Source organism: Manis pentadactyla, chromosome 2 (assembly GCF_030020395.1).
Source record: "Manis pentadactyla isolate mManPen7 chromosome 2, mManPen7.hap1, whole genome shotgun sequence".
Classification (NCBI taxonomy): Eukaryota; Metazoa; Chordata; class Mammalia; order Pholidota; family Manidae; genus Manis; species Manis pentadactyla.
Window position 1 is genome coordinate 213,464,591 of NC_080020.1, and position 25,887 is coordinate 213,490,477.

The 25,887-nt window shown below is 35.7% G+C and overlaps 2 protein-coding genes across 4 annotated transcripts in view; one reads left to right on the forward strand and one right to left on the reverse strand.

The window, feature by feature from the left end:
- TRMT61B (tRNA methyltransferase 61B) lies at positions 1 to 13,285 on the forward strand. Of its 3 annotated transcripts, XM_057497310.1 has the most exons (8): positions 1 to 394; positions 503 to 683; positions 3,421 to 3,523; positions 6,215 to 6,405; positions 11,236 to 11,327; positions 11,779 to 12,005; positions 12,711 to 12,788; positions 12,869 to 13,285. In XM_057497310.1, the coding sequence occupies exons 1-8, from the start codon at positions 3 to 5 to the stop codon at positions 12,907 to 12,909; spliced, it is 1,305 nt and encodes a 434-aa protein (XP_057353293.1). In that variant the 5' UTR covers positions 1 to 2; the 3' UTR covers positions 12,910 to 13,285. The 3 variants fall into 3 exon arrangements, with proteins under 3 accessions (XP_057353293.1, XP_036759485.2, XP_057353294.1); XM_036903590.2 differs by having other exon boundaries at positions 1 to 683; XM_057497311.1 differs by having other exon boundaries at positions 1 to 600; positions 3,461 to 3,523.
- The window catches only part of SPDYA (speedy/RINGO cell cycle regulator family member A), a 21,782-nt gene continuing 9,059 nt past the window's right edge, over positions 13,165 to 25,887 (reverse strand). The window contains exons 4-6 of the mRNA XM_036903591.2: positions 24,581 to 24,752; positions 17,612 to 17,906; positions 13,165 to 13,256 (exon numbers count right to left, since the gene is read on the reverse strand). Of these exons, the coding sequence (XP_036759486.2) occupies positions 13,165 to 13,256; positions 17,612 to 17,906; positions 24,581 to 24,752 (559 nt within the window). The remainder of the gene's footprint in view (positions 13,257 to 17,611; positions 17,907 to 24,580; positions 24,753 to 25,887) is intronic.

Here is a 25,887-nt window from a genome sequence, read left to right on the forward strand (position 1 = left end):
CCATGCTGTTAGTCGGAAGCTGCGGTTGGCGTCTGCTGCAGTCGCAGCGCCTCCGTAAGCGGTCAAGAGCATTTCTGCGTGGCTTTGGGCAAGAGCTCTTCGAGAGAGCCCGGTCACTGTGTTGCGTGTCCTCGCCTGGAGACACAGGAGATGGACAGCGCGAGGCAGCACAGAGGAAAGCTCCCGACGCAGAATCACTTCCATCTCTCCCTCCGCGCGTCCGAGGCCCTGGGGCCAGCGTTTCGTCACTGGAAAGCGTCAGACTCCAGATCCCTCAAGATGGTTCATTCACTGTAGAGGGCGAGGACTCGAGCGGAGACCAGGGCCAGGCCAGTCCCGCACACCGAGGAAACGGGGATCCCTTGCTGCCCTACCTGGCCCAGTCCACGACCGGGTTAGAAGAGCTTCATGTTTCCTCTTCTCGAGAGGCGCCCTTTCGGGCTGGGGAGCTGATTTTAGCTGAGACTGGGAAAAGAGAAACCCAGTTTAAAAAATTATTTAGGTTGAACAACGCTGGACGCTTAAATAGTAGCTGGGGGACAGTCCCGTTCAGCGAGATCGTGGGGAAGTTTCCTGGCCAGATGCTGAGGAGTACCTCTGGTAAGCACTTCATGCTGAGGAGGCCGGCATTGGAAGACTATGTATTGCTGATGAAAAGAGGGCCTGCCATTACATACCCAAAGGTAATGCGAAGGGAAATAGGTACATATTGGTTCCAGAAAGTGCAAAACTGCACTACTGCAGTCCTGATTGACGTACTTCAAACATATCTCAGAACATTTACTTTTTATTCTCAGTCTCTAAATAAATAAATACGTAAATAAAACAATGACTATGACCTTTATGATTACTAATTTTAGGAGGAAACAGCCAGATTTTAACTTTAATTTGGGAGGGTTAATTCTCTTATTTGTGAAGTTGAGAATATTGACTTACTACATAGAGTGATGTGGACTTAAAAGGCACATAGTAAGTACTTGTTATTGTTCCTGATACCGTTGGCAAGTTCAACACTCAAAACAATGTTTAACTCTGGGGGACAATTTTTTAGTACCATTATGGTGATAGCTTAATCATAATTTAACAAGGCATGTTACCAGAGGTAAGTTTTATCAACAATAAAATTTCAATATGTTTTTCCCTTTAGAAAAAAAGTTTTGTAACAGTTAATGTTAAATAATAAAAGGAACATATTCACAAATAAACTGCATACTGCCTTATTAAAATAATCATTGCTAGTGGTTTATTTCAATCCTTAATCACAGTCACAGTCCTTGAGCAGAATGTTCTTTTGTAATTGTAACAACTCCTCTTCTCCCCAGATGAGGATTTATTCATTATTTATTCAGCAAATAATTGCCTACCTCTACATTCAGGGCCATTATTATAGGGAGGCATGGTGGTGAACCACAGTCCTTGCTCTCAACATAGACCTTTCATCCTAGAGGGGGTGACAGTGAACAAACAGGTACATGAAAGAATAAGATCATTTCAGGTTGTGCTAGCTAAGAGACACGAAGAAAAAAAGATTAACAACATTGTGCTGGGTGACCCCTGGGAGAATACTGTATGTCAGGTGATTAGAGAACATCTCAGAGAAAGTACATTTGTTTACCTAATTAAGGAAGAGCCAGCTGTGCAGAGATCTAGGTGCCAGTGTTCTTGCAAAAGGAAGTATTGCAGAGATCCTATTATGGCTTGAGTGGTTAGTTGAGGGAGAGAAAGGTATGAGGTATGGATGGAAAAATAATATGCCATGTGTATTGGTTAGCTGTTGGAAGGTTGTAGTAGGAATCCAGTGAACATGAAAGTGCAGCCCAGTTATTGAAACCTTAGGCTGAGGATTAGATTTGTATTTAATCAAGAGAGATTGGAATTCCTGCTGGAGAAAAAAAATGTAAGTCTGAAAGGGTGTTTGAAATCCTGAAGTTTAAAATGTGTAGAAAACTCAAGAGTGTATTTCATAATTTTGGCGGAGTCTCCTAGTAGCTTCAGATTTCTTGGAAAGATGCAGGGAAATGAATAAATGTTGATAGCCCAAGTTTAGGACTGAAATTTCTGGATGTACATAGTGGTATCTAATCCAGAAAACTCAGACCTCTGAGACAATGGAACCTGAATGACAGGAAGCAAAAGCTACAGGGTGCTCAAGTTTTTTAAAATCTTACAATACTAGGGTTTTGTATCCTACATGAAAGATCTAAGAAAATAGAACTGCTTTCTCTAGGGCATTTCACTGAAACAACTACTCAAGCTGCCTCCCACTCCTGTGTAGATGACTGTACCTGTTAAATATTTCTTGTACAACCAAACTATATTTAATACACAGTTTTGTTGTGACTCAACAGAGAGAGGATCCTACAGACCCTTCTTTTAGAATTTTCACAGCAGCTTTTCCCAGAGAAGGAAGATGGTAAAAACTTACCAGATATGCTGCTTATTAGCAACTTTGAAAGGTTTGTTATTGGGGGACTATTGAAATGAATGCTAACATTTAAAATTCTCTATATATAACATTTGATATAGTGTAATTATCAGTTGCATGGACTTTGGGAGTTCAACATTGGTTCTACTCCTGACTTGCTCACTTAATTCCTGGCCATGTGACTTTGAACAAATTACCTAACCTCTTTGATTTCTCATCTTTGTAATGGAGATGTTTTCTCATATAGTTCTGATTAAACAAGATAAGGTGTGAAAGCAGTTTGCATAGTTACAGAAGCCTTGCATGTGATAAAGTTTTAATAAACAGCTTACTACTATCACCCATGAGATTGTTAACAAAACAATTTTTCAATTAGAGCTTTTGTCAAATGGGTCCTCCTGTCTGTTCCTGGTATCCTAATTCAAAATAAGAAGTTTACCATTTCATGCAGAGATTACGTAATAACTTCTTAACTGATCTTCCTGCCTCTAATTTTTCTCTAATCTAGTACATTTTATATTCCCGTCAGATAAATCTTCATGAAGTGCCTTTGATACTACCTCAGCAAGAAGTCCCAGTTACTTACCAGGTCAAGTTCATATGCTTGAGCCTGGTATTCAGGTCTCTCCTCATTTCTCCTCCTGAGATTTGGGCAAATTGTTTATTCTACCTCTGTTTTGTTTAAACTGTTGTGATTGTTATCTTAAATTCTCCACTGTATGCTTTTAAGCAAGGGCCATATGCTGATTCCTCCTCTCTCTGAGCTCCTGTTGTTGCTTCCTGTCTATAATATCAGTATTATACTCAAGTGCTGCTTTATTTTCTAATTGATTCTTGACTCTCATTTCATCAAGTAAAATGCAAACTCTTCGTAGGCAGGGCCAGAGTTTAATCCTTTTTTTTTTTTAAACTCCTTCCTTCTTCAAGTCCAGCATAGTGATACTTAGTACATATTTATTGGTCACTGAGTCACTCATACTCTGTTTCAATCATAGGATATGAATATGATATTGTCTATGATGAATGTCTACCCAGGTGATACTGTTCTGGAAGCTGGCTCTGGCTCTGGTGGAATGAGTTTATTTTTATCCAAAGCAGGTAAGATATTGGGATAAATGAGCTGAATTTAAATAAGAAAGCTATTTAATCTGTTCATAATAAAAATTAAATAAAGGTTTCAGAAAATACATCTTTGTGATAGCATTCTACTTGAAATCAAATGCAAGCAACTATTTTTCTCTCCATTTTGTACATTCATTGCAGTCATTTTCTTTCTAACCCTTTCTCCATTTTCTTTGCTTTCCCTTGCTTCCTCCATGTTTTTTAATGCTTCTACCCTTTTTTTAAAATAAACTTTTTATTGGAATATAACATAGTTACAGAAAAGTACACAGATCATAAGTGTATATAGCTCAGTGAGTTTTTATATAGTGACCACTTTCATGTAGTTATTACACAGGTCAAGTTTGGGATTGCACCACAGAAACCTCTTCATGTCCCCTTTCAATCCTTATCCTCACCCAAGGTAACCACTTCTTTTATCATCACTGGACAGTTTTGTCTGTTTTGAACCTTGTATAAAAGGAATTATACAGTATGTGCTCTTGAATCTGGCTACTTTTATTCAATATTCTGTTTGTGAGACTCAGCCTTTGCATATAGCATTAGTTCTTTTAAGTTGCTATAAAGTTGCTCCATTTTATAAATAAATCATAATAGAAGTGGGTGGAAAATTAATTGCATAATTTATCCATGATGGTGTACATTTGAGTTGAGTATTATGAATAGTGCTGTTTTGAACATTGTTGTACATGCTTATGCATGTATGGACATGTTTTGTTGATAGTACCAGATGAATACACGGTATGAGAGAATATAGAAGGAGGAGGACTGTCAACTACTGGATGAGTCATTTTTAGTAAAGGCAAAGAATTAAAAAGAGTTGGTGTTCATGAGTAAATTAATTATAATACAGAACTATTAACTCTAGAATATGAATTTTCCTTCCTTTAAGAAGTGTCTAAAAATTGTTAGTTGGTAAATTTACTGTTTGAATGTAACACGTGATAAAAATTCAAGAAGAATACAGTAAACCTAAGTATCTCTTATGTCCCCACCACTTGGTTTCTGGTTCCTGTTATCCTAGCTGATTATTGCTCCCTTTGTTCACTTAATTCCTGTAATTGCCAGGGTTGCTTTGGCTGTTCTGGCCACCTGTGCATTGTTCCCTTCCTCACCTAATAATAGACTGCTGAATAGAGACAGCACTCTGGGTAGATTTGTTTATTTGTATCACTCATGTTCTTTAATAGTGCATTCTTTTTTCACTAATAAACTTTGTTAGAGCAGTTGTAGGTGTATATGGATAGACTTTATAAAGATTAGAGATAGAAATAATACTGAATTAAACCTAAATATTTTGTTCTTTGACCTAATGCCATCATATACAAACAAAATCCAGCTTATATCTAGGTCAGGAAGTTCATTTGAGCTCCTCAATCTTTTGTTTGACTCTTTTCTGTACATAGTTAAAGGCAGTCTTTTCTTCACAATCTGTGATTGTGACAGACTCCTAAGTGCATTTGACAAAGTAAATTTATAAACATTTATGAGAGGGGAGAGTGTCCATATTTCTAATATCTATAGTATCAGGAATGCCATGGCATGAATAATCCCAAACTGAGTGATCAAGAGATAATTGCTGTTTGCCTTTGGGATGTATTTTTTTCTTCCAGAATTTTCTCCAGCAGTTATTTAGCTTATGCTACTGTTAACATTAATATTTATCTCTTGAGAACATGATGGCTTGGAGCTAGAGTTTTATTTCAAAAGGCATCCTGGAATTTAAACATTTGATTAAGTAAGCGAGAGGCTGATAGATCTGGGACAGCCTCCAAATGATACCATATACCTCAAATAGAGGTGGGTGGAAAATTAATTGCCTAAAGTTGAAATGCAGTAGTCTTCTGTGAAACTGGAGTATTATTATGCTAAACAGTTTGAAAGTTTTCAAACAGAAAAATACGAATATCCTTTAAATATATGAAAGTTCTAACCTGATCTGTAACAAAAACGCAAATGAAAACTACAGTGATAAACTATATTCAATTTTTAGGTTGACACAGATTATAAGTTTGATAACTCTTTGTTGGAGAAAGTATGGAGAAATAGCCACTTCAATATATTGTTGGTGGAGTGTAAATCAGTATCATTTTTTGGAGGACAGTTTGGTAATTTGGAAATAAAAATTTCACATACCTCTTGAGTCAGCAATTCCATTTTTTTGGACTTTACCCTATAGATATACTGGCTCATGTAAACAAAGACTTAGGCAAAATAATTTCCATTGCAATATTATTTGTAATAGCCTAAGACTAGAAACAAGCTAAATGTTTATCAGTAGGTGACTGGTTAAAAAAACTATGGCAAAGCCAGACAGTGGAACATAATAGGTGTTAAAAAGAGTGCAGATTGTTAATCATTGAAATGGCATTGGTAAGTAAGAAGGTAGGTAAAAGATAAAGTATATGTGTATGTTAAAAACAGAGAAAGAGATATTTGCACATTTGTATAGGCACCAGTTGTCTTGGGAAGGTAAATGACTGGTAATATGGTTGCCTCTGAAGAGGCAAATTGATTAGGGATCTGGGATAGGACAAAGACTTTTGTAACCTTGAACTATTTTGTTTTTTTTCACATCTATGTAATATCTTTGCAAGATAAATTTTTTTACTTTCTTTTATGAACTGATTAATACAATGAAATATCATAAATTAAAAAAAAATTAAGTTGGATCACAAGGACGAGTCATAAGTTTTGAAATACGAAAAGACCACCATGAACTAGCTAAGAAGAATTACAAACACTGGCGTGATTCATGGAAAATGAATCATGTAGAAGAGTGGCCAGACAATGTGGATTTTATTCATAAGGATGTTTTAGGAGCAACTGAAGACATAAAATCTTTAATATTTGATGCGGTAAGTTTTCTAAAGTGGGTCCTATGATATTGCCTAATCATGAACCTAAGCATCTCTAGGGTAAAGCAATAATAATTTGGAAGCAGCATTAGGAGCATAGTAAGCCCAGCGCCTGATCTCATGTTGTGAGATTTGGGAGAAATAGCCTTCATTTAGAGAGAACAGACAAGAGGCATCTTTGGACAGTTAAAATTCAGGATGTAGAGGAGTTATTCATTAGAGATGTTAATGATAGAGGCATTTATTATGAACAAAGCTCCAAAAAATGGAGAGGAGGGATTTGTGAGGAAGAGGAGCAGTGGGAGGTTGACTTAGGGAAGAGGTATAGTAGTATGAAGATAAAAGGATAGATGATGGGGAATGACATTGTAAGCTGTGACCAGTGATGGTGGAGATGGGGGACATGAAGGTATTAGTTGGCTTCAAAGTTTCAGAGTTAGTATACATTGCTTTATGCTTGATTATGCCATTATTGATTCATAGCTTGACACTATGGACCGAGGTCTGGACAAGGAGTCATCTTTGCCATTTTTGTGTGTGTGTGTGTGTGTGTGTGTGTTTGTTATCATTAATCTACAATTACATGAAGAACATTATGTTTACTAGGCTCCCCCCTTCACCAAGTCCCCCCCCCACACCCCATTACAGTCACTGTCCATTAGTGTAGTAAGATGCTGTAGAATCACTACTTGTCTTCACTGTATTGGACAGCCGTCCCCATGCCCCCCCTATATTATACCTGCTAATCGTAATGCCCCCTTTCTTTTTCCCCAATCTTTGCCATTTTTAATTGGCTGTGGGAAGGTTGGATTATTTTAGGCCTTTACAATGGAAACTAGGTGAGAAATAAAACAAAGAGTATATTTTTATTAGGACTGGTTCCTATCTCTAATATAATTACAGCTTGTAGTTTTAATGGTACAGCTTCCTGGACACGAAGACCACAGTTCTCTTTCCTCATCCTCTTGGCTTGTGTATTACAGTGCAATAAGGGCAAAAAAGGAATTGCATGTAGGCCTTCCAGGGGAATGTCACAGATACATGTGATAATAGGTCATCAGAATTTTGCTTGATGAGCATGAAACACAGTTAACTGTTTTAAACTTTGTAGAAACCTGCTTACCCTGTCTAAAGGAAAGAATACTCCTTACTAGATTTATTCAGTTGAATCTCTCTTGAGTAATGGTGCCAGGTGAGTACTTAGTATGAGAATATACAAGGAGGAAAGCTGTCAGCTGCTGTGGAGGAGTCATATACCACTAGGGGTGAAGAATTATAGAGGTGTTCATACATTAATCATAATAAGAACTATTAGGTTAAAACTGGATTCTTTCTTTGTCAGTTGGTAGAAGTACTGCTTTAAGGTAGCACTTAACCAAAAATCGAGGTATTTATTAAACATAAATTTCTACCACTTAATTTCCAGTTACTGTTATCCTACTTGGTTATTGCTCCCTATTTAATTCTTCTCCTTGCTGCCATGTCACTTCCTGGGACTTCACAATTCCAATCCGTTCTCATCTCTAAATTAGTTCTGGTACCGTTACTCTCCTGCTGAAAAACCAGTTAGGAGCCTTTCATTCAAAGACTTACAGCATCCTTCAGAATCTGATCTCAGCTGTCCTTTCTTCTCTAACCTTTTATGTAACCTGCCTATACTCCTACCATCTAACATGATGGTAAATGAATAAAAAAGCTGTTAAACCACAAAGACAGAGAATAAGGAAAAAAATGGCTAATAAAAGATTTTTAACAAATTTTGGAAACAGCCTAATCATCACTAGAGGAATGGATATAATGGGATACTAACAATAGTATTATTTAACATCGTGAAATAAATGTACTATATATCAATAAATCTCAAAGACATGGTGCTTAGTGAAAAAAGCATTATGAAGTAATACATATGGAATGGCCACATAACATTAACATTTAAAACTATACAAAACAATACCATGTATTGTTTGTAGCTTTATGCATATGTTGTAAAAGTATAAAATTATTTGGGACATTACCAACTTCAGGACAATGATTATCTCTGAGAGAAAAGTTGGGGACGAAGTGGGGGAATAGAGGAAAATGAGTTTTGGAGTCCATTCAGCCTTGTTCACTCTCAGGCTCTATAATAGCCAGCATGACCTTGGGTAAGTTAATCTTTCTGTGTCTCAGTCACCTCATGTTTTAAGCAGGAGTAATAATAATAGTGCCTATTTCATAGGGTTGTTGAGCATAAAGGGGGATAATTCATGTAAAGTATATAGAACAGTACTTTATATATAATAAGCATTTAATAAATACTAGTTTATGGTTTTCATCATTTCTCTCCTTTTCCCTTTTCACCTGTTTAAATTCTACTCTTCTTCAAAGCTTACATCAAAGGTCTCCTTCATGGAATGTACCTTAGTCAGCTAACCAGATGATTATCATCTTCTCTGAGTAACTACTAAACCACTGTTTCTTGATTTAACAGCATTAATTGAAGACCTGCTATGTGCCATGTACTATGCTAAGACAAAAATGAGTTACACATCTAAAGGAGCTTTCAATCTTGAACAAAAGATAAACTGTTAGACTCAGAAGAGTGAAATACCATGGCTGTAGAATTGGGTATAATGAGGAAATGAAGCTGCATATGCAGTCATGAGGGGCTAGATAATGAGCACTTGTATGTATATCAAGCTAGGGTGTATGGACAGTAGATAATGGGAAACTACTGATGAGTTTTTAAGTAGGGGAGGTTGGCTTACATTCATCAAGTAAAATGCAAACTCTTGGTAGGCAGGGCCAGAGTTTAATCTTTTTTTTTTTAACTCCTTCCTTCTTCAAGTCCAGCATAGTAATACTTAGTACATACGCTGATTCACATTTTAGAATACTTCTGGTGGAAGAATGGAGGCTGTCAGTCTATGTAGAAAGCTATTGTGATGTTTCAAGAATATACGATGAGATCCTGACCTAAGGCATTAATAGTAGGACAAATTTGAGAAATACCTGAGAGGTAAATTTGTGGGGCTGGATAATTTCAATTTAGCATTAAATCCCCACCAGATTCTCAAATGAAAATTCAGGGTAAAGAAAGTGATGACTCCCAAGTTCCTGGTTTGAGTGACTGGATGAATGATAATGTTAACTGAGAATAGAGCATTCTTAAGGGTGGCAGGTTTCTTGGTTACCTGACTTTTGGTCCTCGTTAATAATATGGTAGAGCTACAGTCCAGGAAACCCATCTGTGCCCATCATGTTGACCCTTTGAGTCAATCATTGACATCTTTATTTCGATATTGAAAAGGCATCTTAAACTCGTGTCCAAACCTGAATTCTTGATTATTTCTCCCCAGGCTTGCTCCTCCCATAGTCTTCATCATTTTCCTCATTAGTAAATGACATCTCCATCTTTCAGTGGCTTAGGCTAAAAACATTTGATTCATCATGATCCCCCTCTTTCTCACATTCCACAGCCAATCCTAATTCTAATTGGCTGTACCTTTTCAAAATACATACCACTTCTCATCACATCCAATGCTATTTGCTAATGCTGGTCACCCTCTCCCAGTCTTCTCTATGAAAATAAGAATGTACTTAATGCCACTGAGTTTTACACTTAAACTGCAAATTTTATGTTTACCACAAAAAAGTTAAAAAAAAAAGGTCAGATCATGTATAAAACTCTCTTCCTAAGTAAAGCTAAAGCTTGTTAAAATTCTACATGATCTGTCCTTCCACCACTCCCAGCACATTGCCCCCATCTTAGAACTCATCTCTTCTTACCATTTTCCTCTTTTATTTCCACTGCAGTGACAGTGGCCTTCCAAGCATCACCAAGTATCGTACAGACTCAGATCATTTGTATTTGCTGTGTTTTCCATCTGGAGCACACCTCTCCCCTAAATTTCCGCAGGGTAAGCTTAAACATTTTGTTCAGGTCTTTTCACTGACCAGACCGTGTATAAAATAGCACTTCCTTTCCCTGTCCTGTCACTCTCTTCCTCATATTCTGCTTTATACTATAGTTCTTCAGGTCACTCACCACCTTCTGATTTACATTTTTATTGGATTTTTGTTTAATGTCTGTCCCTTTATTAGAATATAAGTTCCCTGTTTATCCTTACCACTTAGCAAAATACTTGGCACATGGAAGGTGCTCAAATATTTGATGAGTAAATTAATAATGAATGGTGACCCATTAATACTGTTTTTTAAAGCAAACACATAAATAGAATAATTTCTAATTTAATAAATATATTGATGTGTCAACTACTCTCAGCTCTCTGGAATTATCAATAAAAGTCACTTTATTTTCTCTTTTGACCAAATTTGTTTGTTTTTAAGTAATTTTTTTTGAAATTTCATTTACTTATTGTATTGACATCTTTAGCTGAATGAAAAATAACAGGATTCTTGTATTTTAGAATCTCTAAAATTAATATTCAGAACTTCTTTTTTCAACATAAAAATATGTATTGAGATAATGTGGACTTGTTCCCAAAAGCTGAGCTAAGCTTAAACCACTGGAAACTTCATATGTATGTATGTATATGTATATAAAATACAGCTAAAGAAAGATTCCTATATTCTTAATATTGCCAAGTACAAAATAATGCAATGAAATAATTTTTATGTGTTAAATACTCTGACAAATTGTATAATAATAAATACCCCTTTTTGGGTGCAATAATATAAGTCAATAGTTTTACATTCTAAAAAACAAAATATTTTATCTGGGTAATTGCTTTTCAAAAGTGTATAACTTCACCATAGTAAGAAAAGAAAACCTGTGCTTTATTTAAACAGACAGAACTCAGTCTGATTTTCTTTCCTCTTCCACAACAGGTAGCTTTGGATATGTTGAATCCTCAGATTGCTTTGCCTGTTCTATACCCAAGTCTTAAACATGGTGGTATATGTGCTGTATATCTAGCAAAGTGAGTAATCTGGCTGTCTTCTTTGTAATGTGATTTTAAACCCATTTTTATTTTGTCTTTCGTACTAGGCTAAAATGTTCATTTTGTAACTAAGTTACATGTATATGTCATTTTGTACAACTGTTAGGAAGTGACACTTGTCCCAAGTTCAATTATATTGTTATTTAAATCATTCTTTACATAAATAGTAATACAAGATGCATATTTCTCCTAACAATTTAGAAACACAGTTTTAAAAGTGTAGTATGAACAATAATCTTAAATTATGGTTTCAATAGTTTTTTACTTAGTATTCTGTGAAATTGCTTCTTATCTACCCTAACTTGCATATTTACTTTTGCCCCCCTAGATTTAATTATGGTATTTAAATTTGGGTATGAGGTACAGTGAGCTTAAATTAAGGTTATTATTGTAGTAGAAATCTAAAATACATTTTCCACTTTTCTGAAAGCATCACACAGGTTATTGAACTTTTAGATGGAATCCACATCTGTGAACTTTCTCTCTCATGTGAAAAGATAAGTGAAGTCATTGTAAGAGATTGGTTGGTTTGCCTTGCAAAACAGAAAAATGGAATTTTAGCTCAAAAAGTAGAACCTAAAATCAGCACAGATTTACAGTTACATACTCAAAAGAAAATTAGAATAGAAGGTGAGATGTTTCACAAGGATGACCATGGTGAGTTCCGATTTTATTATATACAGTACTTGCAATGATAAATGGAGAACAGGTTCCTGAATATATTGATCAATAAATTAAAAATATTTCTAAGGGATTTATTTTGTTTTCCCTATAGGAATTGAAATGTATTTACTCTGTTAAAATCTTGAAGGGACAGAATAATGATTTTTCCTGCTTTTTATGTAAAACCTCTGATACCTTTGAAGAATTGAACTTCTTAGAATATTCACATTTTACTTGTGTCAAGGAAATTGGCTTATGAAATGTACTTTAAATATACTAAAGAATATTTTTAGTTTAGATTAGTGATTATTTAGAATTTAAGGGAAAGGAATGAATTTAATAGGACCTGATATGCAAATAGCTAATACTTCATAAAGCAACTTTCAAGAAGTTGTTCAAATTCCTTAACTAAATTTAGGTCCTTGTATATACATGTAATTTAAGTCAAAAACAAGTTTTCAGATATTCATTACTTTGTGATATGGGCTTATCTATTTAGTTATAAAACCATATATGTTTATCATATAATCCTTTTTTTCTATAAGATAACTGGCAAAGTGGTTGCAAAACAAATGCTAAAAAAAGTCTATGAGAGAAAAAACTTGTAGTAAAGGGACAGTAATTTGTATTTTAACAGTTTTGTGAAAAAATTATAAAATACTGTATATAGCTTATAATATATATTTTGTTGTATAACAGAAGAATCACATTCTGATTTTCCATATGGATCGTTTCCCTATATTGCTAGACCTATACACTGCCAAACTGGTCATACAGGTGAGTAATGCTTTCAGCCCATATTAAATGGTATTTTCTTCTAATTATTGTAATGACCTTACTTTTTTCTCTTGAATTAGCTTTTCTTGTCAAATTGAGGAAGTTCAAACCACAACTTTAACTGAATACCTCAGATGACAACTGATTTGAAGATGGAAAAGTACCAAAATAGAACTTTATATTACAAATCACTACTTTCATAGATAGGTATTTTTAGCTATTACAATGATTGGTATAACTTTTACATATACTTCTGAAAAATATCAAAGCCAAAGAAGGAAGTGTAATATTTCAAAACTGCTTATATGTCCTATTTTGACACTTGTAGTTAGACATTTTGTAGTTAATGATTCCAGGTTGGTTTAGTTGAGCCATTTCATTCTTCACTTCCTGTAAACCATTCCATAGATTTGTCTTTCTCCATGAAACTAGTTTTCTTTTCTTTGTTTGATTGATGGTCATTGGCTACTAAAATAAAATTTGCATTTTAAGATAAATTTTAGGTATCTGTGTATTTAAAATACATTATTTTATGACTTTTGTGTATCTTAGAAAATAAAAAAGAAATCTGGGTTATAGTAAATAAAGGGGAAAACTGGTAAGAATAATGTAACCACCTTAAACATTCTAACAGAGGATGGAACAACTCTTGAATCTCTTTTAACTTTCTCAGAATCATTTTAATCATTTTGAAAGAACATCAGAATTCTGTTATTACATAAATCAAATGTTTGAAGAAATACGCTTTATAAATATGAATTAGTTAGGACTAGGGCTTATATTATTCATAGGCACCAGTTACCATGTGCTTTACATTGTTTTAAGAATTTTGTAATGTTTTTTCATTTAATATGTATAAGTATAATCTTTAAGGTTATTCATATTTTAGAGTGGTTAGGTTGTTGTTTAAATATAGATGTTTTGTAGGTTTTAAGTAGTAGTGCCTGGGAAGATACATGCTGTGATTCCTGGATTTATCCCATAAGCTAGAACTATTTAATATATATATTTTAAATAATATTTTACATATTTTTTGTTATATGGAAAATGTTAGCCTAAAATCTCTCCATTTTAGACTTTACTGTCTTTGGTATAACTAGACATTAAGTAATCGCACAAATATAAAACTAAAACTGTTATAAATGCTCCAAAGATGTAAAAGATACTATAATAGAGGTTTTGCTCTGGTCAAGGAATTACCTGTATAAGTGACAGTTGAGTTGAGAACTGCATGTTAAGTAGGAGTTAACTACATTGGGGAAAATGAGAACAGAAAAGGCCAGATGCTGGGGGTGAGTGAAAGAGACTGAAAAAGACAGGTAGGGGTCAGGGATGCAGGATCTTGTAGACCTTTCAAGTAGTTTGTCATAAGAAAATGGGGTGCCATTGAAGCACGTAATGAAGTAAGGGGTAACCTACTTAGATCTGTGTTTTGAAAAAAAATCACTGGTTGCATTTGGAGAACCAATTAAGTTATTAGCAGAGTAGTCTTCTAGTGTCATATTTCTGTATTGTAAGTATCTGAACACTCACACAATAATAATGGCTTTCTGTCATCCTGAAACAAAAGGTTTTACATTTAACCTTGAATTAATACTCTGAATACAACAGTAATGAGTAAATACTTGTTCCTTTCTGTATGAGACTTTCACATCCTAAACCAGAGCTTTCATCCAGGGACAGGATGAAAGCACAGTTCGATTTACAGCTCCCCTAAATCAGGTGCCTCACTTTTCATCCACAGTCCCTTAAAGACCTGCTTTTTTTCCCCAAGCAAACTGACTGGCTTTACTCCCTGGGCTTACTCTGATTTTCTATTGCAATATCAAAGCCTATAAAAAATAGAGTGTTACTACTGTTAGTATCTACAGGAGCTAGTCTGGATAAAATATAACTGCTTGTGTTCTTCTTTCTGTAAATACCTGTTCAAACTGTGGTTGGAATTCTTTCCCAATTCACTCCTTATAACCTTTCATCAGGGACTTGGTTCTTAATTCTTTCACCACTAGTCTAGAGTAGTCTAGAGTCAGACAGTCCTGGGTTCAAATGTCTGAACCAACACCTTAGGCAAATTAACCTAAGTCTCAGTTTCCTTATCTGCAAAATGGAGATAATAGTATTTCCCTTAGGATTGTCTGTGAATATTAAATGAAATTACAAAGGTAAAGTGCTGTAACACATTGACTGGAACATTTAAACATCTAGTAAATCTTAGGTATTAATAAGAATCAAAGAGCTAGGTAACAGTTGCTGGGAAAGAGGGGAAAGATGCTAAAAGGCCAATTCTTTGTCATTTAGCCTATGGTAGATCATATTAATTTCAAAAAGGAGTAAACCAATAAAAATTATGCTTGGAGATGTTGCAAGAGAAGAGATTATATTAGTTAATCCTGTTGTCAGGGAATGGAACAATGACTGAGGCATGACCCCTACCCTCAAATATTAAGAGTCTAGCTTCTCTTTTAGTAAAACTTCATTAGCTATTGTTAATCTCATCAGGATGTCGTAAAAATAAATAGGTGAAATTCTGAAATAATCAGGTCTCATTATAGAATTAGAATCTTAAGAAATCTGTCAGGTCTGTCTTCAGACCTGTGAAAATCTGGAATGCTTCATAAGAAATAAAAGGGATCACTAGTGGTAGTATATCATTCTGGTTCTGTTTCAAATTGAGAAATGTCAGAGAAATACTCTACCTTTATAAATATAACTTGAAAGAAAATTACGGTGTGGTTGACTGAAAGTATTTCTAGTTAATATAATTATTTTCTAATATAACATTGTTCAAAGCCACTTAAATCCCAACAAAAATGAGATATGCAAATAAATTATGGTACTTATACCATGTCATGATGAAAAATCAGGATTTCAAAGACTAAATGATGACATTGGGAAATGCTTTATAACAAGTGGGAAAAAGCAGGCCTAGATAAACTATGGTTCTAATTTTTTTTTAATTGAAAATAGAAGAGTGTATAGTATTATAAAACTATAGTAATCAAAGCAGTATGATATTGGCATAAAAACAGATGAACAGATCAATGGAACAGAATAGAAAGGCCAGACATAAACCCACAAATACAGTCAATTAATTTATGATAAAAGCCAAAAATTGGAAATGGTTAATCCCTCCAATAAATAGTTTTGGAAAAATTGGACAACCACTTTCAAAAGAATGGAACTGGATCACTGTCTTACCACTTAAACCATGCACAAGAATCTACTCAAAGTGGATTAATCCTGAATGTAAGAACTAAAACCATAAAACTCCTAGAAGAAAACAGTTAAGCCCCTTGACATTGGTCTTGGCAACAGTTTTTTCAGGTTGACAATAAAAGCAAAGCCAACAAAAAAACAGTAGGACTACAAACTTCCGTGCAGCAAAGGAAACCATCAAAAAAATGAAAAGGCAGCCTACAGAACAGAGAAAATATTTGTAAACCATATATGTGGTAAGAGTTAATGTTCAAAATATATGAAGAACTCAAACAGCTCAGCAGAAAAAAAAAACCAAACCATTCAAGACATTTTTCTAAAGATGACATAAAAATGGCCAAAAGGTACATCACTAATTATCAGGGAAATACAAATGAAAACCACAAGGAGATATCATCTCATACCTGTTAGAATGACTATCAAAAAGACAACAAATGTTGGTGAGGATGTGGAGGAAAGGGAACCCTTGTACAGTCTTGGTGGTAATGTAGATTGCTGCAGCCACTATGTAAAACAGTATGGAGATTCCTCAAAGTCAAAACAATTATATGATTCAGCAATTCTACTTCTGGGTATTCATTCAAAAGAAACAAAATACCTTGAAAAGATATCTGTACTCCCATGTTCACTGCAGCATTATTTACATACAATAGTGAAGACATGGAAATGTCCATTGATGGATGAATAGATAAAGGGAAATATGTATATATACATACACAGTGGAATATCAGTCTTAACAAAGAAGGAAATTCTGCCACTTGTGACAACATGGATGGACCTTGAGAGCACTATGCTAAGTGAAATAAGTCAGATAGAGAAAGACAAATATTGTGTGATCTCACTTAACATGTGGAATCTAAAAAGTCCCAGACTCAGAGAACTGACGGGGTTGTCAAGGATGGGGGGGTGGGTGTGATATGAGTGAAGGTGGTCAAAAGTTACAAACTTCTAGTTACAAGATAAATCCTGAGGATGTAATGTACAGCATGGTGACTGTAGTTAATGATACTGTATTGTACATTTGAAAGTTGTTGAGAGAGTGTATCTCAAAAGTTCCTGTCACAAAAAAATATTGTAACTGATGATGAATGTTTACTTATTGTGGTAATCATTTCCAATATATACACATATCAAATCATTGTTACATATCTAAAACTATACTACATGCCAATTATATCTTAATGTACAAGAGTATATGGAAGAAAACCAAGTTAGTCACTGATAAAACTGGATGGTGAGATTACAAGAAAATTAATTTTCTTGAAACTTATTTTGCATAAAGTAAACATTGCAAAGAAAATAGTTCAGGCTCTTAAAATACTTAATACTTAACATTTTGAAACCCATGTTTATTAGGTTTCAATTTAACATAAGTCACATTAAAAATCTTTTAGTTTAGGTAAGTTAACAGAGCAGATAATGACATGACAAATAGTAACTGAAAAGAGGAAAACTTATAATACTAATTAACTCATATTGTGTTATACAGATTATTCTTTACCCCTGCCTGTAAAGACTGACTGTAGGTCAATAAATAACTTGGATTTATTAACAACTAATTAACAGTTATTGTATAAATCTAATTCTGACACATCACTAAATCATACCTTGAGAACAGCTATAAGCATGAGAAGGATCAACTATTGTGTCCATTGAGAATGAGTTGTGTGATTTCACGGAATGTTTCTCCATCACCTTTGTATCACTGGATGAAGATGATGATGAAGACAATCCCAGTCTAACATATCTTCCTTTTTTACCACAGAGTGAACAATCTACCGGTGTGGCACTAGGTCCCCGGGGCAGTTGAACTTCATCTCTGTTGTAGTGTCTAACAGCTCCACTGTGGTGCACAGAGCGTTCTCGTTGCCATATATAATGGGTTGGAGCAATGGCCATAACCTATAGTGGAAAGCTTTCTTTTAGGATTTGAGTAATACTTTAAAAGTAAGTACAAAAATTGTAACTCAAGAACAGTTATCTCTAATACTAGATATAAAAAATCTAAGTTACTGATGTTTGGGAGAAAAAAAAGCATCTCCAGATAAGTCAGTAATACCTATAAAGTGATTCATTGCTTGGATCCTTAAGATAATAACTGACAAAATGTTTACATTATTTTTAATAGAAAATAGGGATAAAAAAAACTCTAGGCTTTTCAGTTCTGAATATTTTAAGTTTGGGAAAGATAATACAGTCAGTCCAAAACAACGCATAATTAACTTTGGAATGTATTAGGTTGAAAATAATATTTTTAGTTGAGGATTCCAACAATGTATATTAGGCTAATCTTAAAATGTTTGCAATTATGGCAAGGGATATAGTAAGAACACAGATAAGTTACTTAAACTCTTTATTCCTCGGTTTCCTTGTCTGTAATATGGAGAGAATAATAGTGCCAATTTTAGAAGGCTGTCGCATGAATTAGATGAAGAATTACTTATAATGAACTTAAGATTCCTCACTACACATCAGGTACTGTTCTCTAAAGTCTCAGATATAAAACTGCCTTTAGAGTCAGGATAGATTTGTTTCTCAACCTGGTTCTGCCATTTGTTAGCTGTATGATACTGGGCAAGTTAATTTCTTTTTGAGGCTCTATTTCTTCATGTCTAAAATGGGGATACTGTCTCACAGGATTGTTCTGAGGGCTAGATATGCATAAAATTCATATCCCATAGTAAGCATCTGGGAAATGATGTCCATCTAAGAAGTCAGGCTAGGGAAGTGTACTATGTGCTGACTCCATGATGTCTATAATTTATAAGCAGCATGTTACTTCTAAGCAAAAATGTTTATAGCAGTTATCAGTGGCCCTAAGTAAGTGAGAATTGTAGAATTTGAGAGCCAGATGGTGCCTTATTAATTGCCTAGACCAGTGCTTTTTCACATTGTTTTGAGGAGCCCTAGGATTCACACGTTATATTGGAGGTTCTGGGAGGGGCTAAGGGAAAACAAAGCCAGCAGAGAACCTCAATTTTGAGGTTGGTGTAAAGCTTTGTTTGGAAAGAAAGGTTTTTGCTGTCAAAAATGAAAACGATCTTGATCGCTTCAAGATGGCGGCATGAGAAGTGAGACACAGAACTCCTTCCAAAACCACATATAGTATGAAAATATAGTTAATAGAACTAATCCTAAAAGAGCAACAGGAAAGAAGGCTTCACCAGACTGGATACACCTGGAGAACAGAGCAGACATCACGAAAGAGGGTAACATACCAAAGCCTTGATCCGGCGGGACCCAAGTCCTTCCCCCACCCAGCTCACCGGCAGGAGGAAGAGAAATGGAGCAGAGAGGGGGAGGAAACCTAGGACTGCTGAACACCCAGCCCTGGAGATCTGCTTTGGAGCACAAACTTACATTGTATGGTGCTCTGGAGATTAGTGGGGTTGGAAAGCTAAGACAGGTGGAATACTTGAGACACTAAGATTCCAGCCATTTGTGGAAAACAGGGATCCACATCTGGCTACTCTGGGACAAAGGAAAGGCGGGCAGTCTGAGAGACTTCTTAGCAGTGAGAGGGCTGCTGAAGGAGCAGGGATTGCACAGAGCTTGCTGTGTGGTAGAAGGGATAGGTGGACAACATTGTCTGGGCATGCTCTGCCCAGCAGGTTGGGAACTTTGAGGAGCTTCAGGTGCTCAGTCCCCCTGGCTGGCTACTCAGCTTCAAGGCCCCCCACTGTGATACGCAGCCTGCTGCACCTTCCTCCTGGCCTGCCAGCACCAGCTTGCAAACCAGGCACTCACTGTGCTGGCATCAGGCCAGCCAGAGGGAGGCCCTGCCTACAACAGTTATAGATGCAAAGCATAGAGGCTTACACCTGTGTGCTCGGTCCACCAGCTCTGACACGAGACAGGCACTGCAGCCGGGAAGCAGGAAACAGCTCTTTCCTCCCTCCAGGTGCCAGCGCTGCTCCCCTGCAATTGTCAATCTCACTCCAAGGACTGAGCAGATCCAGAGACTAGAGCTCCTGGGCACTAGAGGGCACCACATAGAAATATGAAACATCAGAGAAACCTGGTTCAGACCAAAATCTCACAAATCCCAGAAAAAGGGCCAAATGAAAATGAACTCACTAATCTTCCTGAAAGAGAGTTCAAAATAAAAATCATAAACATGCTCATGGAGGTACAGAAAAATATTCAAGAACTCAGGAACTAATTTAAGATGGAGATTCAATCATTAAATTCCACATCTGAGATGAAACATACAACAGAGGAATTTACAAGCAGATTAGATATAGTAGAGGAGACAGTAAATGGAAGAGGAATTAGAGAGGAGGAATACAAAGAATCTGAGGCACAGAGAGAAAAAAGGATTTCTAAGAATGAAAGAATATTGATACCAATCCAATCAGAACAATATTCGCATTATAGGGGTACCAGAAGAGAGGAGAGAAAAAAAGGGATAGAAAGTGTCATTGAGGAGGTAATTGCTGAAAACTTCCCCAGTCTGGGGAAGGAGATAGTCTCTCAGGCCATGGGGTGCACAGATCTCCCAAGGAAGACAACACCAAGACATATAATAATTAAAATGACAAAATCAAGGATATTAAAAGCAGCTAGAGAGAGAAAAAAGATCACATATAAAGTAAAACCCATCAGGCTATCAGATTTCTCAACAGAAACCTTACAGGCCAGAAGGGAGTGGCATGACATATTTAATGCAATGAAGCAGAAGGGTGTCGAACCAAGAATACACTACCTGGCAAGGTTTTCATTTAAATTTGAAGGAGGGATTAAACAATTTTCAGATAAGCAAAAGCTGAGAGAATTTACCTCCCACAAACTACCTCTACAGTACATTTTGGAGGGACTCCTATACATGGAAGTATTCCTAAGGCTAAATAGCTGTCACCAGGGGAAATAAAACCACAGCAAAGTAGAACAATTACTAAGCAGATGCAAAATCAAATCTACTACCCCCAAAGTCAATCAAGGGATAGACAAAGAGTACAGAATATGATACCTAATATATAAAAAATGGAGGAGAAAGGAAAAAGAGGAGAAAAGAAAAAGAACCTTTAGTTTGTGTTTATAATAGCATACTAATTGAGTTAAATTAGACTGTTAGATAGTAAGGGAATTACCCTTGAACCTTTGGTAACCACATATCTAAAGCCTGCAATGCAATAAGTACATACCTATCGATAATCACTCTAAATGTAAATGGTCTGAATGCACCAATCAAAATACATAGAGTCACTGTATGGATAAAACAACCCATCTATATGCTGCTTACAAGTGACTCACTTCAAACCCAAAGACATACACAGACTGAAAGTAAAAGGATGGAAAAAAGATATTTCATGCAACTAATAGGGAGAAAAAAGCAGGAATTGTAGTACTTGTATGAGAGAAAATAGACTTCAAAACGAAGAAAGTAACAAGAGACAAAGAAGGACATTACATAATGATAAAGGGGTCAGTCCAACAAGAGGATATAACTATTATAAATATGAATGCACCCAATACAGGACAACACAGGATCACCTACATATGTGAAACACATACTAACATAAAGGGGGAAATAGAATGCAATGCATTCATTTTAGGAGACTTCAACACACCACTCACTCCAAAGGACAGATCAACAAGACAGAGAATAGAGGCACTGAACAACATATTAGAACAGATGGACCTAACGGACATCTACAGAACACACCATCCAAAAGCAACAGGATACACATTCTTCTCAAGTGCACATGGAACTTCAAGAATAGATCATATACTAGGCTACAAAAAGAGCCTCAGTAAATTTAAAAAGATTGAAATTGTACCAACCAGCTTCTCAGATCACAAAGGTATGAAACTAGAAATAAATTACACAAAACAAAAAAGCCCACAAACACATGGAGGCTTAATAACATGCTCCTAAGTGATCAATGGATCAATGACCAAATAAAAAAAAGATCAAGCAATATATGGAGACAAATGACAACAATAATTCAACACCGCAAAACCTGTGGGATGCAGCAAAGGCCATGCTAAGAGGGAAGTATATGGCAATACAGGCCTACCTCAGGAAAGAAGAACAACCCCAAATGAACAGTCTAAACTCACAACGAAACTAGAAAAGAACAGATGAGGCCCAAAGTCAGTAGGAGTGACATAATAAAGATTAGAGAGGAAATAAATAAAATCAAGAAGAAAAAAATAATAGAATCAATGAAAGCAGGAGCTAGTCCTTCAAGAAAACAAACAAAACTATCAACAAAATGGGTATAGAGACCAAGTACCTCAACATAATGAAGGCCATATATTACAAACCCACAGCCAACATTGTACTTAACAATGAGAAGCTGAAAGCTTTTCCTTTAGGATCAGGAACAAGACAAGGATACCCACTCTCCCCACTTTTATTCAACGTAGTTCTGGAGGTCCTAGCCACGGCAATCAGACAACACAAAGAAATAAAAGGCATCCAGATTGGTAAGGAAGAAGTTAAACTGTCTCTGTTTGCAAATGACCTGATATGGTACACAAAAAAGCCCTAAAGAATCCACTCCCAAACTACTAGATCTAATATCTGAATTCAGCAATGTTGCAGGATAAAAAATTAACACAGAAATCTGTTGCATTCCTATACACTAACGATGAACTAGCAGAAAGAGAAATCAGGAAAACAATTCCATTCACAATTGCATCAAAAAGAATAAAATACCTGGAAATAAATCTAACATAGGAAGTGAAAGACCTAGCCCCTAAAAACTACAAGACACTCATGAGAGAAATTAAAGAAGATACCAATAAATGGAAACATATCCCATGCTCATGGATAGGAAGAATTAATATTGTCAAAATGGCCATCTGCCTAAAGCAATTTACGGATTCAATGCAATTCCTATCAAAATACCAACGGCATTTTTCAACAAACTAGAGCAAACAGTTTAGTTCTGAAATTCATATGGAACCACAAAAGACCCTGAATAGCCAAAACAATCCTGAGAAAGAAGAATAAAGCTGGGGAATTATGCTCCCTGACTTCAAGCTGTACTACAAGGCCACAGTAATCAAGACAATTTGGTACTGGCACAAGAACAGATCCACAGACCAATGGAAAAGACTAGAGAGTCCAGATATAAAGTCAAGCATATATGGTCAATTAATACATGACAAAGGAGCCATGGATATACAGTGGAGAAATGACAACCTCGTTAACAACTGGTGTTGGCAAAACTGGATAGTTACATGCAAGAGAATAAGACTGGATTATTGTCTAACCCCATACACAAAAGTAAACTTGAAATGGATCAAAGAACTGAATGTAAGTCATGAAACCATAAAACTCTTAGAAGACAACATAGGCAAAAATATCCTGAATATAAAAATGAGCAATTTTTTCCTAAATGTACCTCCTTGGGCAAGGGAAACAAGCAAAAATGGACAAATGGAACTACATCAAGATAAAAAGCTTCTGTACAGCAAAGGACACCATCAGCAGAACAAAAAGGTATCCTACAGTATGGGAGAATATATTTGTAAACGCCATATCCGACAAGGGGTTAACATCCAAAACATATAAAGAACTCACACACCTCAACATCCAAAAAGCAAATAACCATATTAAAAAATGGGCAGAGGATATGAAGAGACACTTCTCCAAAGAAGAAATTCAGATGGCCAATGGGCACATGAAAAGATGTTTCACATCACTAATTATCAGGGAAATGCAAATTAAAACCACAATGAGATATCACCTTACACCAGTTAGGATGACCAACATAGAAAAGACTAGGAACAACAAATACTGGCGAGGATGCGGAGAAAGGGGAACCCTCCTACACTGCTGATGGGAATGTAAACTAGTTTAACCATTGTGGAAAGCAGTATGAAGGTTCCTCGAAAAACTAAAAATAGAAATACCATTTGACCTGGGAATTCCACTCCTAGGAATTTACCCAAAGAAAACAACTTCTCAGATTCAAAAAGACATATGCACCCCTATGTTTATTGCAGCACTTTTTACAATAGCCAAGATATGGAACCAACCTTAGTGTCCATCAGTAGATGAATGGATAAAGAAGAGGTGGTACATATATACAATGGAATACTATTCAGCCATAAGAAAGAAACAAATCCTACCATTTGCAACAACATGGATGGAGCTAGAGGGTATTATGCTCAGTAAAATAAGTCAGGCAGAGAAAGACAAATACCAAATGATTTCCCTAATTTGTGGAGTATAACAACGAAGCAAAAATGAAGGAACAAAATAGTAGCAGACTCACAGACTCCAAGAAGGGAAGAGCAGTTACCAAAGGAGAGCGTAGGTGGGGAGGAAGGGAGAAGGGGATTGAGGATTAGTATGATTAATACACATCGTGTGTGTGTGGGATCATGGGGAAAACAATATAGCACAGAGAAGACAAGTAGTGACTCTGTGACATCTTACTACACTGGTAGACAGTGACTGCAATGGGGTATGGGGGGGACTTGGTAATATGGGTGAATGTAGTAATCACACTGTTTTTCATGTGAAATCTTAATAAGTGTATATCAATAATACCTTAATAAATGAAATTGTTAAAAAAAAAGAAGACATATTATGTATATGAAGTATTTTAAAACCTTACCTCCTCACAGCATCTCCTACTTACAATAGCTCTATAGTCAATTCTATCCCAGAGTTCGTCCCTTAACTTTAAGAAATTAGGGAACAATTTTCTCCAGTTCTTTCCTAAAGCCCATGGAAAAATTTCATATTTGGATTCTTCTTGATCTTCTTCAACTGTATTAGCCAGGTACCTAACAAAGAAGACCCAACAACTCAAAAAAGAAATGGGTAAAGGACAGGAATGGCAGTTCACACAAACTGAAGTACAAATTGCTTAGAAACACATAAAAGATGTTCAACCTTACTCATAATTAAAGAAATGTAGATTAAAAATGGAGATACAGTGAATTTTACTTTATTGAAATTGATATTTTTGTATTCCTATAAATCTTGAGCTTTGTTTTGGGATGTAGTTAAGTTACTTGGAAACAGTCTGATCCTTTAAGGTCTTGCTTTTATGATTTGTTAAGTGGATCTGGAGCAATGTTAGTCTTGGGCTAATTATTCCCCACTACTGAGGCAAGACATTCCTGAGTATTCTATTCAATATCCTGTGAATTACAAATGTTTTCATTCTGGCTGGTGGGAACAGGCACCATTTCCAGGTATGGGTGAATGTTAGGCTGTTCCTTCTAATAATTTCTTATGGTCTGCCCCACACTCAGGGAGTTGCATTATATGCTTATGGAAATCAGTATCCTGCCAAATACTTGATGGGGGATCAGGCATGCACAGAAGCAGGAAAACATAACCCATAATTAGAATCATCGAACAATCAAAACTGATACACATGGTAGAACTAACAGATGAGGACATATAATTATTCCAGATGTTCAGTAAGGTAAGTAGACACACTGAAAGTTCACTTAAAATGATGAAAACTACCTGTACAATGAAAAATACACTGAGTGGGAGTAATAGCATATTAAGTATTACAGAAGAAAAGTTTTCTGTATTGAAGACATAACAATAAACACTATCTAACATGAAACACACAGAGAAAGAGCATCAATGAGCTGAGAGAATTACAAGATTACAGTACAGGTGACACTGATGTCCCTAAAGGGTAGTGAGTGTGTAGAAAAAATATTTGAAGAAATAATGACTGAAAAATTTCAAAAGTTGATGAAAACTATACACCCACAAAGAAGCTCAAAGAACCCCAAAGCACAAAACATGAAAAAAATTACACCAAGACATGTCATAATCAAACTGCTCAGAACAGATGATACAGAAAAAATCTTAAAAGTCAGAGGAATAAAAAGACATATTTAAAAAAACAGGAACGGGGGGAAGGAAGGAGCAGATTTCCTACTGGAAACAATG

Coding starts and splice junctions, on each gene's coding strand:
- TRMT61B (XM_036903590.2), top strand. CDS start 3: ATGCTGTTAGTCGGAAGCTGCGGTTGGCGTCTGCTGCAGTCGCAGCGC. Junction 6,406..11,235: donor AATCTTTAATATTTGATGCG/GTAAGTTTTCTA, acceptor CTTCCACAACAG/GTAGCTTTGGATATGTTGAA. Junction 12,006..12,710: donor GTTTCACAAGGATGACCATG/GTGAGTTCCGAT, acceptor GTTGTATAACAG/AAGAATCACATTCTGATTTT.